Raw genomic sequence first — 17,167 nt, forward strand, 5'->3', positions numbered from 1 at the left:
ATGCCTTACTGAAGTCAAGATATACTATGTCCACGGCATTCCCTTGGTCCAACCATTCAGTGATTTTGTTGTAGAAGGAAATCAGGTTAGTCTGACAAGATTTATTGGTCATAAAGCCGTGCTGGCTCTGGTTAATTAATGCCTTCTCATCCAGGTACCGAAGTAAATGTTCCTTGACAATTTGCTCAAAGATTTTTCCTGCTATCGAGGTCAGACTTACCGGCCTGTAATTTCCTGGATCGTCCCTTTTCCCCTTTTTGTAGATGGGGACAACATTTGCCCTTTTCCAATCTAAAGGGACCACTCCTGTTTCCCATGACTTACTGAAGATTATAGCAAGGGGTTCTGTTATTTCCTCTGCTATCTCTTTCAGGACTCTAGGGTGTAAATCATCTGGTCCTGGGGACTTGGTTTCCTGTAACTTGGCTAAGTGCTCTCTTACCAGACCTTCGCTTATAGTCAGCTTGGAGTCCTCCTTCCCCTCATCTCCATCACCATTAATGTCGATATTTCCATTAGTTTCTTGGGAGAAGACAGATACAAAATATGAATTTAGTAGCTCCACCTGCTGTTCCACCATGTTAACTGTTTCTCCTTTGTCATTCTTCAGGACTCCAATGGTCTCCTTCACTTTTCTTTTGCTTTTAACATATCCCCAAAATCCTTTTACCTTACTCTTTGCCTCTTTTGCAAGCTTCAATTCGTGTTCAGCCTTAGCTCCTTTGATGCTTGTCTTGCAGAGTCTGCAGACTGCTGTGTACTCTTCCTTAGGTATAGTTCCCATCTTCCACTTCTTGTATGTTTCCTTTTTCCTTTTTAGCAGGTTATGTAATTTTTTGGTCATCCATCCTGATATTTTTAGGTGCTTCCCATTTTTCTTCCTTCTAGGTATTGTTAGTTCCTGTGCTTTAATGATTTCCCTACGGAAGATTTCCCACTCTTCATGTGCATTTTTGTGCTTAAGAATTTTGCACCATGGAATTCTGCTAACCCTTGCCTTCAGGCTCTTGAAGTCTGCCCTGCTAAAGTCGAGCCTTGAAGTCTGTGTCTTCTCAGGTCTTCTTCTTCTTGCAACCCCAAACTCAAGTATAGCATGATCGCTGAATCCCAGTGTCCCTGCTACCCGTAGTCCCTTAACCATGTGCTCTTTGTTGGTTAGGACTAGGTCCAAAATGGATGTTCCTCTCGTGTTTTCTTCTACTAGCTGGGCAATGAAGTTGTCTGCTAGAGAGGATAAAAATTTGATGGAGCCTTTACTCTTGGCTGTGTGGGTTTCCCAATGAATGTCAGGGTAATTGAAGTCCCCCATGATCACTATTTCATGTTTCTTTGAGAGCGTGGTCATTTGCTGTGAAAAAATCTCATCCATGTCTTCTGTCTGTCCTGGTGGTCTGTAATAAACGCCTAGTATGATGTCCTTATCATTGTTTTTCCCTTGAATTACTACCCAAATAATTTCCAGTAGATTATCATTCCGTAAAACTGTAATTTCTGTGGAGATGTGTTCTTTTTTAACATACAATGCAACTCCACCCCCTCTTTTATTAGTTCTATTCTTTTTGAATAAGTTGTATCCTTCCATCTGTATGTTCCAATCATGCATGTCGTTCCACCAGGTTTCTGTGAGGCCGATGACGTCATAGTTTTCCTTGTGTATCATCAGCTCTAGTTCTCCTTGTTTGTTTCCCATGCTTTGTGCGTTTGTGTAAAAACATTTCAGATTGTGCTCTGTTGTATCCTTTTTCGTAATTTCCTTCTGAGTATCCTGTCTTGGGTCCTCTTTAGCACATCTAGTAACCTTGTTTAGTATGTCTTTTAGCTGCATGTTCTTGGCTTTCTTTTTTCTTCCCATCCCCTCTTCTTCTAGTTTAAAGCCCTTCTGATGAGTGTGGCAAGTCTTCTGGCAAATATGTTTTTCCCAGGTTTTGTGAGATGTATCCCGTCTCTAGCAAGGAGACGCGATATGCTGTGGTAATCGAGCAGGTTATTGGTGTTTACATTTCTGCCTAGTAACAGGTTTCTGTCAGCTGATTGGTCAGCTGTTCCTGTGTCATAAGAGAAATCTCCCAGATGTTAATCTGCCCAGCAGCAGCCAGAGCAGCTGATTGGACAGCTGGGTCAGCAGGCGGGAAATGAAGCAGTTAAAAGGTGGAGTCCTTACCAGCTGAGGTGCCAGTCCTGTCAGGATCAAGAATGGAGCAGTTGCCCACTGGCCCACCTATTTATTTGGAATTCACCTTGTCGCAATGCTTTATTAGTGGGGAATTTTAGTCTCTCAGCTAATGCTGGGAGTATTTGTTTCAGGGACTTTCAGTTATTGGTTCACAGTATTGATTGGCTATTGATTATCAAGATAATTACATTATTTATTTATTATTGATTATTTATAATTAAATATATTCCTTGGGTAACCCCTAAATAAATTGTAATGTCCTGGTATTGCTTGTCCCATTCCCTTTAATAGTCCTTGCAGACCGAGATGGTATGGACATTTTCATATGAAGTAAAGAGGTATCTCCCAATTCCTTCCTATTTATTTAACATATATATTAAATTCACAAGAGCCAGCACACATGGGGGTATAATAATTCACCATCTTGTGGATGTTTGGTGAACTGCACCTGCCTGTATTTTTCATTTTAATTTATGTCTGAGATTGCATCATCCTAGTGTGCTAATGTAAAGGAGTGTCCAGTATGATCAGGTGACCTTCAGAACCAATCAAGCTCCCTTGATTGGCCTGGAGGAGGAGTTGAGTTACAGCCCTCTCTGGAGAGTGTTGGAAACCTTGTTGATCGGTATGTGTGTGTGTGTGTGTGTGTGTGTGTGCAGATATCTGCACATGTGAAGCAGAGTTGGATATGTTAGTCAAGCAGCAGTGCACTTCAACCAGAGATGTCTCTTCCTCTGTGCTCAAGATTCTCCTCAGAGTTGTTTCCTCTGAAGTCCCAAGTCTGCAAGTACTAAAATATACTGACCTATTATCCATACATCTGGGAACTCCGCACGTATCTCTCTGCAAGTAAGTCTTTGGGACAAATCTATATTTAAGGAGCCTATAGCTAGTCTCACAGAACTTGAGGGTCCCCCACTGTCAACACCCCTATTTCCTCTTCTACATACATATATCCAAGTTAAACTACTCAAGCAACTACTAGTTAAACTACCCAAAGTATTCCTGCTCCAAGCTCCATCACCTGCTTAACTGGACACTACCTGCAGGGATCACAGTATTGGATGTGAAGAATTACTCCATCTGTCAGGTACCATGTGGGAGCGGGTAGTCGGGGACATCAAAAAGGCTTTTTGCACATTTTGGATTAAGGGTCATTCTCCAAGCTGGCCACATCTGACATACTACCCATGACATCAGTCCTGGCCCTCCTGATTGTTGCAAAAGCATCACAGCCAATTGAAGAGGACCTTTAATCAGATTGGGCACAGGCAGTTCCATATACTGCTGGAAAGCCGACTTTCCTGATCTGTGCCCCGGGTAAAGCGATATTGGTCCCGGTACCATAGCGCTTTACAGTCAGAAGGGCGATTCTCGCAGTCAGTCAGGTATGACCTCCACAGCAGCGCCTATTGCGCTGCACCGTGTGAGTGGGGAGGAACACCCCCTCCCCTCTGATAATACTCATCTATGGACGAGCACTGTGAGCAAAGGGAGGGGGAATTCCTCCCCGTTCACACTGCACAGCGCGATAGGCGCTGCTGTGGAGAAGGACGTACCTGACAGACTGTCAGAAACGCCCTTCTGACTGTAAAGAGCTACGGTACTGGGACCGAAAGCTCTTTACCCGGGGCACAGATCGGGAAAGCCGACAATGCGCTGAATTCAGCACACTGTCAGCTTTCCAGCAGTATTTAGAACTGCCTGTGCCCAATCTGATGAAAGGTCCTCTTTAAGCCAAAGAATGAAATTGAGTCTTAGTCTCTATTTCGTTCTTTATTTATTTAAATAAGTTATTTATTATCTAAATAGGAGCATATTGGCGCGTGTATCACCATGTCTGTATGAATCTATCATCATGAGGTAACGCTTAAGAGAACTCTGAGAGAACTTATAACTCTCATTCAGCTCTGTCCCCTTCCTACCCAATACTACACCTCCCCCCTCCAGGTCTTTGAGGGATTGTGATGCTTCTTTGTCATTGACCTCACTTACTCTGCTTCACTATTCTGGCATTCTTATGCTTGGTTCACACATCAGTATGCCATCAGTCTTGTTTGAATTCAGTTTGACACTTTAAAACTGACTGATGCACATACTGATTGTATACTGACACCTTTATATGCTGATAGCAAAGGCTGTCTGTCCCCTAGAGGACAGATAAGGGGATTAAAAGTAGCAATTGTAAACAGAGTAGAGATAAGGACATATAATAAATATCCTTATCTCATATAATAAATGTCCTTATCTCTACTCTGTTTACAATTTTCTACTTTTAATCCCCTTATCTGTCCTGCTAGGTGCCTCAGGTAAGTAACAGGTGCTGTTAATTACACAAATTAGGGAAGCATCACATGATTTTTCAAACAGTGCCAATACTTTTGTCCACCCCCTTTTTTATGTTTGCTGTGGAATTATATCCAATTTGGCTTTTTGACAATTCTTTTTGTGGTTTTCCATTGAAGACAAATTAAATGAAGATGATAATACCAAAGAATTTATGATTGCAATCATTTTTTGGAAGAAAATGAGTATTATCTGACAGAATTGTAGGGGTGCCAATACTTTTGGCTAACACTGCATGTGATACTGTGCGCCTAGGCAATGTAACTGAGATGATGTGTTCTTTGTTGCAGGACAGATTATTTTGGAGCTGTTCATCTCTTTAGTTATATTTATCGCAATCACTTTATATAGAAACTCGGATTATTACTGGTCAAGGTAAGAGATGTTTTATTTTTTTTTATCTGATTATCTAAACTTATTCTGAACTGATCATCAGATATCTGAGACTGTGACTGATTAAAAAGTTGTAACAGCCATGTTCGCCCCCACCCATCCCCACTGATGTCACTGGGGACATCTGGGACATTATGTCTCGCTCCATCCACCAACGTCACATTGCACCACAGGCTGTCCGGGAGTTGGCAGATGCTTTAGTCCAGGTCTGGGAGGAGATCCCTCAGGAGACCAACCTCATCAGGAGCATGCCCAGAAGTTGTAGGGAGGTCATACAGGCACGTGGATGCCAGACACACTACTGAGCCTCATTTTGACATGTTTTAAGGACAATACATCAAAGTTGGATCAGCCTGTACTGTGTTTTTCCACTTTATTTTATTTTATTTTTTTTGGGAGGGGGGCTCCAAATCCAGGCCTCCATTTGTTAATAAATTTGATTTCCATTGATTATTTTTTTGTGATTTTTGTGATCATCACATTCAACTTTGTAGAAAACAAAGTATTCAATGAGAAGATTTAATTCATTCAGACCCAGGATGTGTTATTTGAGTGTTCCCTTTATTTTTTGTGTATATATATATATATATATATATATATATATATATATATATATATATGTATGTAGTAAGTTGATGGCTGGTCAGGTAATGGAGGGGGTGTACATCTCACCCAGACTACTAAGGTGGGTGAGATGAGAAAACTCCAGAAAGAATGTTTCTCAGCAGATAATTCTGTCTGCTGAGTGTTATTTCAAAGTTCCAGCTACCAGGCTGGATTTTTAGGAATGGCAGGTAGGTTTGGTAGTGGGACCTGTCATTCCACCCCCCCCCCCCCCTCCAGTCCACACTTTGGGGATGTTCCGGCAGCGACTCGGCTGTTGAGAGTCTCATCGTCAAGGAGGCTTAAGAAGTCAACTCCAGCAGCAGACCTTTGGCAGAGTTTGGCTGCAGAGCCAAAGATAGAGGTCACATTTTGGAGCTGTGTTCTGAGTGATTCAACTGGCTTTTGGATTTCTGTTATTCTAGATGAGGTAACCTATTCTATGTTTAGTTAGAGCCTAGCCGGGCAGGGATTTATTTTTGTATTGTTTCCCTTTGTTGCTGCACTACCTTTTTGTAGTACCTTTTTCATACCATCCTGATGAAGAGACCTCTATAGAGTCTCGAAAGCTCGATATGTCATCAAAAAACTTTTTAAGTTAGCCATTAAAAAAGGTATCAACTACTGAGGACTTCTCTCAAAAAATTTCTTTCATTTCATATCCACTGGCTAACACGGTACAAGGATATACCTTTTTGTGTGAAAATAAACTCTACCTTTGTTTTGGACTAAAAGAAACTGGACTTGTGTGTCTATGCCACCCCACCTAGCAACCCCAGATCCTGACAATAAATAAATATATATATAAATACATATATATATATATATATATATATATATATATATATATGTATATATAGTACAGACTAAATGTTTGGACACACCTTCTCATTCAAAGAGTTTTCTGTATTTTCATGACTATGAAAATTGTAGATTCACACTGAAGGCATCAAAACTCTGAATTAACACATGTGGAATTATATACTTAACAAAAAGGTGTGAAACAGAAAACAAAATATTCTTATATTTTTATATTCAAAGTAGCCACCTTTTGCTTTGATACCTGCTTTGCACACTCTTAGCATTCTCTTGATGAGCTATACAGTATATATATATATATATATATATATATATATATATATATATATATAATAAAAAAAGTCAAATCATTGATCATTTTACACAAAACTCCAAAAATGGGCCGGACAAAAGTATTGGCCCCCTCAGCCTAATACTTGGTAGCACAACCTTTAGACAAAATAACTGCGAACAACCGCTTCCGGTAACCGTCAATGAGTTTCTTACAATGCTCTGCTGGAATTTTAGACCATTCTTCTTTGACAAACTGCTCCAGGTCCCTGAGATGTGAAGGGGGCCTTCTCCAAACTGCCATCAAGAGATCTCTCCACAGGTGTTCTATGGGATTCAGGTCTGGACTCATTGCTGGCCACTTTAGAAGTCTCCAGTGCTTTCTCTCAAACCATTTTCTAGTGCTTTTTGAAGTGTGTTTTGGGTCATTGTCCTGCTGGAAGACCCATGACCTCTGAGGGAGACCCAGCTTTCTCACACTGGGCCCTACATTATGCTGAAAAATTTGTTGGTAGTCTTCAGACTTCATAATGCCATGCACACGGTCAAGCAGTCCAGTGCCAGAGGCAGCGAAGCAACCCCAAAACATCAGGCAACCTCCTCCATGTTTGACTGTAGGGACCGTGTTCTTTTCTTTGAAGGTCTCTTTTTTTTTTTCCCTGTAAATTCTATGTTGATGCCTTTTCCCAAAAAACTCTACTTTTGTCTCATCTGACCAGAGAACATTCTTGCAAAACGTTTTTGGCTTTCTCAGGTAAGTTTTGGCAAACTCCAGCCTTGCTTTTTTATGTCTCTACCATACAGTCCCTTTTCATTCAGACTCCGACGGATAGTACGGGTTGACACTGTTGTACCACAGGGCAGCTTGAACTTGTTTGGATGTTAGTCGAGGTTCTTTATCCACCATCCGCACAATCTTGCGTTTAAATCTCTCGTCAATTTTTCTTTTCTGTCCACATCTAGGGAGGTTAGCCACAGTGCCATGGGCTTTAAACTTCTTGATGACACGGCGCACGGTAGACACAGGAACATTCAGGTCTTTGGAGATGGACTTGTAGCCTTGAGATTGCTCATGCCTCCTCACAATTTTGCTTCTCAAGTCCTCAGACAGTTCTTTGGTCTTCTTTCTTTTTTCCATGCTCAATGTGGTACACACAAGGACACAGGACAGAGGTTGAATCAACTTTAATCCATTTCAACTGTCTGTAAGTGTGATTTAGTTATTGCCACCTACTGTTAGGTGCCTCAGGTAAGTAACAGGTGCTGTAAATTACACAAATTAGAGACGCATCACATGATTTTTCAAACAGTGCCAATACTTTTGTCCACCCCCATTTTTATGTTTGCTGTGGAATTGTATCCAATTTGGCTTTTTGACAATTCTTTTTGTGGTTTTCCATTGAAGACAAATTAAATGAAGATAATAATACCTGAGAATTTGAAGAAAATGAATATTATATGACAGAATTTCAGGGGTGCCGATACTTTTGGCCAACACCGTGTGTGTGTGTGTATATATATATATATATATATATATATATATATATATGACAAAATTGTGGGTCCCCCTTGTTTAATGAAAGAAAAACCCACAATGGTCAAAGAAATAACTTGAATCTGACAAAAGTAATAATAATTAAAAATTCTATGAAAATGAACAAACGAAAGTCAGACGTTGCTTTTCGCTTAAGCAGAATTTTTATTTTTTTTAAATAAACCTCCTGAACAGGCCTGGACAAAAATGATGGTTCCCTTAACTTAATATTTTGTTGCACAACCTTTTGAGGCAATCACTGCTATCAAACGGTTCCTGTAACTGTCAATGAGACTTCTGCACCTCTCAGCAGGTATTTTACCCCACTCCTCATGAGCAAACTTCTCCAGTTGTCTCGGGTATGAAGGGGGCCTTTTCCAGACGGCATGTTTCAGCTCCTTTCAAAGATGCTCAATAGGATTTAGGTCAGGGATCATACAAGGCCACTTCAGAATAGTCCAATGTTTTCCTCTTAACCATTCTTGGGTGTTTTTAGCTGTGTTTTGGGTCATTATCCTATTGACCTGCAACTGAGACCAAGCTTTCTGACACTGGGCAACACATTTATTTCTAGAATCCCTTGAAAGTCTTGAGATTTCATTGTACCCTGCACAGATTCAATACACCCTGTGCCAGATGCAGCAAAACAGCCCCAGAAAATAACAGAGCCTCCTCCATGTTTCACAGCCAACCTCTATATCATGGCTAAGATTTGTATCACTAAATATATTAGGATAGTAATATAATTACATTGTGATCAGACATGAGAAGCTCAGACCTTATACGACAGTATCAGCTATTCCAGTTATTACTACTGACAAACCGACTATACTATTGATATCACTGAATATAATAGTAATATAATTGTGATCAGATATGAGACGCTCAGACATTGCTCTACAGTAACAGCTAGTTCATGTATTACTGCTGACAACCAGTCTTTGCATCATGACAGTGGTCACAGTCCATTCTTCTCTACTAGTTACCGTATATACTCGAGTATAAGCTGACCCGAATATAAGCCGACCCCCCTAATTTTACCACAAAAAACTGGGAAAACTTATTGACTCGAGTATAAGCCTAGGGGGGAAATGCAGCAGCTACTGGAAAATTTCAAAAATTAAAATGGTCAGAGTTTTGGGGTGCAGTAGATGCTGGGGAAGGAGAGGGGCTGTTTTGGTTGTCTGTCTGCCCCTTCCCTGAGCTTGAGGACTGGGTTTTTTCTTCCCCCCACTTGGAATTCAGTCTGGCTGAATATAGGGTATCTGCAGTGCTTCTATTAACCCCTTCCTGACGGAACAGGAGCACTACAGATCCCCTATATTCAGTAGACCGGGCACTTTCAGACACAGGGATACCTAATGTGTATGTGTTTCACAGTCATTTTCTACTTTTGTATGTATTCTAGGAAAAGGAGTATTTTAGAACTTTTATGTTTTTAAAATCTTCTTTTTTGTTTTGTTTTGCACTATTTTATGGGAGATTCTATACATTAATATTGTGGCTGGTCATAGATCCCCCCTCCTTTTTTGCTGACTCGAGTATAAGCCGAGGGGGGCTTTTTCAGCACAAAAACTGGGCTGAAAAATTCGGCTTATACTCGAGTATATACGGTAATATTACTGTGATCTGATGTCCATAGAATATTGTGGGATTTCAGATCATCTTGCAGTCACCTACTAAAAAAGAAGCGCTTCACTACCAGTTGCAAGAGTGAAGGACTTTAGCTGTATTATATTTTACATTTTACCCAGGTTTACCATAAATTGAACAATGTTTAACAAAATTAAAAATTGCAGTTACAATATAACAATGTTTTATTTAGGCCTAGTTTTCTGTTTGCATTTACAATTATTGCCTTTTCTTCCAGTCCACTATTTCAGGACATGCGAGGTGAATGCACGCCAGGGGATGTTGCCTCCAAGGCAGCTGACATAATCTCCAGGTGAGTACCTTCCCATGGCCAGAATGATAGTGAAGCCATTCATGTCTTAGCAAGAGTACAGTATTATAATGTGGGCAAGCAGGCATTTATTCTGGGGCCTCTGCCATATGACCTGCACTATTTGTTTGTCACTAAAAATTTCCTCTTTGGTGATTGCAGCGAATTCATCTTTTGGCACAGATTATGGTTATTATATAGGTTATATATTATGGTATACCTGTATGGGTACATTATTTAGGTGCCATGCGGAACTATTACTGTACGACATTATAGTATGCTATTAGGTCCCTACACCTGTTTTGCCCAGGGCTCTTTTCTGACATTACCCAGAATCCTGAACATCTTTGTGCTCTGATTTCTCTGGTTTATTTCAGTTACTCCAGAAATCACAGAATTTTCCTGGAACTCAGTGACTTTTTCTGGTCAGCGAATCAGTCCTTGTTTAATTTGCCATATGGCACCAATGGAAGTGGTAAGCTACTGGGGTTGTGGGTGAATTCTCCAACAGCGCCTCTTTAAATAAGAATTCATTATTGTATCTGCAAAAGAGCGAAATACTAAATGAACTTGTATGAAGAGGCTTACTACTGCCAACTTTTATGAGCTATACCACCTTCCCAGCAACTCTTATTGACAACACATGTAGATGCAGATAAAGTATGGTGGCGTATCATAGGCACTATATTGTGCCATTATTTAATACATAGTATGGTGGTATTGTACACTTCTGTATCATATGGCACTGATTTACGTTCACTGTTTAGGCCAATGTTTACCTTGTATGGCTGTGGTACTGTGTACGTCATGAACATGATACTTGTATTTGTCACCACATAGTGTAGTATTTTATTATTATTTATGTGATTATTGTATGACATTATTGTGAAGGTACTATTTGGGATAATTATTTAGACATTTCTCTGGGATTTAGGATTTTTTTTTAGTATTTTTAGGTTAGTTTTAATCAAGCAGGGCGCAGATTAGATGCAATTGCACTTGCAAATACATTGGATTTCAGTTTTAATAATCTACTTTGAACATAGACATTTGCCTTCTACTGGAACATGGATATTGTAGTCTACTATGAACATAGGTAGAACATTCTTAACGTATAACAGTTGTAACTTATCAAGAATATGGATATTTGTAATATACTAGAACATATAACAGTTGTAATCCACCAGGTCTACAGAAATAATGCATGTCTTTGGGTTTAAAAGAGAGATTATAGTTATATTATAGACTAGCAGGAGAACCCGGCTTCACACGGGTATATTTCATTTTTTGTTTATGTAGTGGCCCCATAAGAATTGTCTAGTTTTGCACCGGTGCATTTTGTATGTTGTTTGTGTGTGTGTCCATAAGCGTCATCTGATCATGTGTATCTCATTTTGGATATCAGTGAAAAACCTGCGATCAGTTGTTATGCATACCTGGAGTAAATGCTGTGTGAATGTGAACTTATGTAACAGTGTCATCCACAGCGCCCTGCCCCTTTAAAGCTGACATACAGCAGTGAAGAAAAATGGCTGGGTTACTATGGAAACCTGGAGTAAAACTCTAAGGTGTGGTACTCTGTGCGGAGCTGCGTATCTAATCCTCCGGCGTTTGGTAGTGTGTGCTGAGGTGCGTAACTAATCCTCCAGCCTGTAGTACTGTGTGCAGAGGCACTTATCTAATCCTTCCTCGTGTGATACTGTGTGCTGACACGCGTATCTAATCCTGCGGTGTGTGGAACTGTGTGCAGATGCGTGTATATAATCCTCCGGCGTGTGGTACTGTGTACAGATGTGCGTATCTAATCCTCTGGCGTGTGGAACTGTGTGCAGAAGCACGTATCTAATCCTCTGGTGTGTGATACCGTGTGCTATCTAATCCTCTGATTCATGTATCTCAGTTTGGATATCAGTGTTGGATTGTGTATGTAGAGTGACCATGTGTATGGCAGTTGGAATATGAGTGAAAGATTTGCAGGTTTGTATTGGCTAATGGGGGGGTCATTGTTTTGGGAATGCTGTATCTCAGCATTCTTAACTGTAACTCAACAGTACATCCAAGCGAGTTAAGGCCTCGTCTTAAACCTTCCCGGACACCTGAAATATCTGTGTGCCAAATTTGGTGAAGATCGGTCCAGTCGTTTGGTTGGGCATAAAGAACAGACAGACAGAAATACATTTTTATAATATAGAGAGATAACTCTATATTTGGGAGGCTCTAGTACCTTGTTGGGCTTCTTCTAGTCTGGCCTTCAAATACAAAGTGTCAGATACAGTCGGCTCACTTATACTGAGACTGACACTCTCTTGATGATCTACTTATATCTTGGGAAAATTTTTCTTTGTTGTTGTTACACCATGTTCACTTGTGGGTGTTTTTATATCACTTTGTATCTATAGACCGGTTTTTAAGTTATTAATTAAAAGTTAAGTATTATTTGATTGATTTAATTACTGTATATACTCGAGTATAAGCCGAATTTTTCAGCCCAGTTTTTGGGCTGAAAAAACCCCCCTCGGCTTATACTCGAGTTAGCAAAAAAAAAAATTATTATTTTTTTTTTTTTTTTAGGAGCCACAATATCAATGTATAGAATCTCTCATAAAATAGTGCAAAAAAAAAGAAGGCTTAAAAAAAAATAAAAGTTCTAAATCCCTCCTTTCCCTAGAATACATACATACTCCTGTTCCGTCAGGAAGGGGTTAATAGGAGCACCGCAGATACCCTATATTCAGTCAGACTGAATTCCAAGTGGGGAAAGAAAAAAACAGTCCTCAAGCTCAGGGAAGGGGCAGACAGACACCCCCTCCCCTTTCCCAGCATCTGCTGCACCCAAAAACTCCGACCATTTTAATTTTTGAAATTTTCCAGTAGCTGCTGCATTCCCCCCCCCCCCCCCCCCCGGCTTATACTCGAGTCAATAAGTTTTCCCAGTTTTTTTGTGGTAAAATTAGGGGCCTCGGCTTATATCCGGGTCGGCTTATACTCAATATACTCGGTATACGGTAGTTGTATCTGAGATTAATATATGATAAATCATTCAAAATTGACTTTTGATTTGGGACATTGAGACTGTTCTTGGCTGTTTTCACCTGTAGTCTTGATGGAAGATGAGATACGAATGGACATGGAGGCATAGAGGTGCTGTATGGTATTCTGAGGCACATTTGTCCACAGAAATTGGAGTTGGGCCAATAAGTTAGTGAAACTGAAGTCCTGGTTGATCTGATATACGCTTGATTGGTGATCAATCTGGTGACTGAATAAACCAAGGAAACCATTTGTGTGTGTAGTCAAAGATCAATTATTCAAATAGGAGAGTATGCCTATCCATTAGGAAGTTTCCCATAAAAAAACAATTTTATTAAATATAGTTTAAACAGCTACCCCAAGACAAAAACACCATCCACAACCAGGTGCTTAAAACCTAAATCGCACTCATGTATTGGAGATAGAAGCGATTTACAAAACCAGCTGCTAGCTAAATGAAGTCTTTTAAATAAGACCGCTACTGCTATAACCCTCAAATCTGTTTGGATTTTTATGGAGTTTGCAACAATAAGTTAATCACCAGCGGTCAAAAATTGAGTACAGCCAAAAAACCATTATTGTTTGTTTATAATTGGCTTTCAACATCAGGGCTATAGTCCACTCACTGGACCTAACTATGGCTATCGCTTGATGAACACTATAAAACTAACTAACGCGTTTCAATGCCCTCATAAGTTCCTGCAAGGGCATCTCATCAGAGGTAGGATAGGGACTAAAGAAATAGCTATCGCTCTCTCGTTGTTTCATCTATCTAGCTATTTCTACGGAGTGAATGATGTTTCAGCTTTTAATTCTTACCCCCCACTCCCCGCTGGCATTAATGTGCAGATGTGCATGAGAGCCAAAGGTTTGGTCTATTTAAGGCTATAGGACTGCCCCATACCTTCAGCGCTGGCCAATCACATTTCACTTTATGACACCAGCCTTCCACTGACATGGGAACGCACCTACGCGCATGCGTCGACCCTTAACCAATCAAGGGCGCCTATTCCTGACACCTATACTTCCGCCCACCACGTGGGTCAGAGATAAACATAAACATCACAGCAATCGATCGCAGGTAAGTATATGTCTATGCTGTACCATAAATCACCAGGCTTTAAGCTAAGGTTTTCTTCTCCACAGAAAACCGGCATCAGCATCAGCATCAACATTACCTACAGTACTACAACCTACTCAAAGCAGGTACTCCCTGATCATATTCCTTCATCTTGTGAAGTGTTTTTTCTTTTTACATAAGAGGTTAAACGCAACTCTTGATAACACTGTTTCACTGTATTATTCAGCGATATCCCTGAATTTATTCACGAGATCCCAGTCCTATACAGACATATTGTATAATCAGCACACTGGAGTCAAAATAAACACAGCCAAAACCACTTGGGAGTTAGCTTTTCCATCTATACCCGGTTGGCTACGCAAATGCGTTTGTTAAATAAACCTGGACGAAACCACACTAACGAATCCAGATAAATAAAGTGCAGTAATCTAGACCTCCTAAAATCCCACATATTAGTTACAGTGTTGGCCAAAAGTATTGGCACCCCTGCAATTCTGTCAGATAATACTCATTTTCCTCCTGAAAATGATTGCAAGCACAAACTCTTTGGTATTAATATCTTCATTTATTTTACTTGCAAAGAAAAAACACAAAAGAGAATGAAACAAAAGTATTGGCACCCTCAGCCTAATACTTGGTAGCACAACCTTTAGACAAAATAACTGCGCACAACCGCTTCCGGTAACCATCAATGAGTTTCTTACAATGCTCTGCTGGAATTTTAGACCATTCTTCTTTGGCAAACTGCTCCAGGTCCCTGAGATGTGAAGGGCGCCTTCTCCAAACTGCCATCAAGAGATCTCTCCACAGGTGTTCTATGGGATTCAGGTCTGGACTCATTGCTGCCACTTTAGAAGTCTCCAGTGCTTTCTCTCAAACCATTTTCTAGTGCTTTTTGAAGTGTGTTTTGGGTCATTGTCCTGCTGGAAGACCCATGACCTCTGAGGGAGACCCAGCTTTCTCACACTGGGCCCTACATTATGCTGAAAAATTTGTTGATAGTCTTCAGACTTCATAATGCCATGCACATGGTCAAGCAGTCCAGTGCCAGAGGCAGCAAAGCAACCCCAAAACATCATGGAACCTCCGCCATGTTTGACTGTAGGGACCGTGTTCTTTTCTTTGAAGGCCTCTCTTTTTTTTTCCTGTAAACTCTATGTTGATGATTTTTCCCAAAAAGCTCTACTTTTGTCTCATCTGACCAGAGAACATTGTTCCAAAACGTTTTTGGCTTTCTCAGGTAAGTTTTGGCAAACTCCAGCCTGGCTTTTTTTATGTCTCTGGGTAAGAAGTGGGGTCTTCCTGGGTATTGAGATGGTATGAGATTGCTCATGCCTCCTCACAATTTTGCTTTTCAAGTCCTCATACAGTTCTTTGGTCTTCTTTCTTTTCTCCATGCTCAATGTGGTACACACAAGGACACAGGACTGAGGTTGAGTCAACTTTAATCCATTTCAACTGTTTGCAAGTGTGATTTAGTTATTGCCACCACCTGTTAGGTGCCTCAAGTAAGTAACAGGTGCTGTTAATTGCACAAATTAGAGAAGCATCACATGATTTTTCAAACAGTGCCAATACTTTTGTCCACCCCCTTTTTTATGTCTGCTGTGGAATTATATCCAATTTGGCTTTTTGACAATTGTTTTTGTGGTTTTCCATTGGAGACAAATTAAATGAAGATAATAATACCAAAGAATTTGTGCTTGCAATCATTTTCTGGAAGAAAATGAGTACTATCTGACAGATCTGCAGGGGTGCCAATACTTTTGGCCAACACTGTATAGCCTGCCAAAGTTCCTAAATAAAGCAGGCATACGTTTTTTACACGTGTAAAAAATTTCATTGAAATCAATGGGAGTGTTATTTTAACATGTATATTCTATACACGTGTATTATGCTAAAATGTGCTCGCATTAACTCCATGTGCACGGGCCCTTAATAAGCATGGGCCACAAAACAGGCATAGGACGTGGACCCTACATGTGTTTGTGAAAACATATAAACATGCTGGGCGGGCATTCAGGGTGCGCCGTCTTCTTCATCCACGCCTCTTCTTCCTCCGATGTCCTCCGGTCCCGTCCTCCTCCGGCCCTCGCGAACTGACACTGATAAAAAAAAATGGCCTGGGAGCATGCGCAGTAGCCGTAGTAGAAGCCGCATGCTACTGCGCATGCGCCCAGGCCATTTTTTAATATCCGTTTCAGTTCACGAGCGCCGGAGGAGGACGGGACTGGAGGACATCGGAGGAAGAAGAGGCGTGGATGAAGAAGACATACCCTGAATGCCCGCCCAGCGTGCACGATGCGTAAGTAGATAACATTCTTTTTTAGGGTTTTATTTTAAAACTGGGGGGTAGTTTAATATAACATTTACGGTGCCTGAGTAACCTTTTTAAAGGCTATTCATGCATATGTGGGGCTCTATCAGCATGATTTTGCTGATAGAGCCCCTTTAAAGTAATCACATGTATCCCCAAATAGTACCAATAAAAAGCACAGGTTGCTCACAAAAAATAAACCCTCAACCAACTCGGCCAAACAAAAAAAAATAAAAATGTTATGTGTCTCAGAAGATGGCAATGCAAAAATAATTGATTTATGTCCCCAAGTGGGTTTCTGTTCTGCAAATTTAGTATTGCATAAAAAATAAAACAAAATGGTGTTACCATAATTGTACCGAACCGCAGAATAAAAGTAACATGTTATTTATACTATATGCTTTGCAGAAAAAAAAAGAGGTAAAAGCTATGTCAGAAGTGATGATTTTTTCTTTTTCTTTTAAATCCACTGTGACAATTGGGGGTAATTTAGCATCAAAGGTAGCGATTTTCCTGGATTCACAGAGGTGTTGGTGGCGCTGCGTGCCAAATAAACAGCAGATCAGGTAACGCAATTCAAAATAAGTGGCTTTATTCAGCTTACAACCGGAACAAAAAAAAAAAACAGCCTAGCCCACACACAGGGCACTACCTCACTT

At 40.4% G+C, this 17,167-nt stretch overlaps 1 protein-coding gene across 1 annotated transcript in view; it reads left to right on the plus strand.

Moving 5' to 3' along the window:
- The window catches only part of LOC142210006 (CMP-N-acetylneuraminate-beta-galactosamide-alpha-2,3-sialyltransferase 4-like), a 63,502-nt gene that overhangs the window by 23,267 nt on the left and 23,068 nt on the right, over window positions 1-17,167 (plus strand). Inside the window, exons 3-5 of the mRNA XM_075279038.1 lie at window positions 4,810-4,894; window positions 10,009-10,083; window positions 10,458-10,555. Of these exons, the coding sequence (XP_075135139.1) occupies window positions 4,810-4,894; window positions 10,009-10,083; window positions 10,458-10,555 (258 nt within the window). The remainder of the gene's footprint in view (window positions 1-4,809; window positions 4,895-10,008; window positions 10,084-10,457; window positions 10,556-17,167) is intronic.

The sequence above is a fragment of the Leptodactylus fuscus genome, chromosome 6 (assembly GCF_031893055.1).
Source record: "Leptodactylus fuscus isolate aLepFus1 chromosome 6, aLepFus1.hap2, whole genome shotgun sequence".
NCBI classification, from domain to species: domain Eukaryota; kingdom Metazoa; phylum Chordata; class Amphibia; order Anura; family Leptodactylidae; genus Leptodactylus; species Leptodactylus fuscus.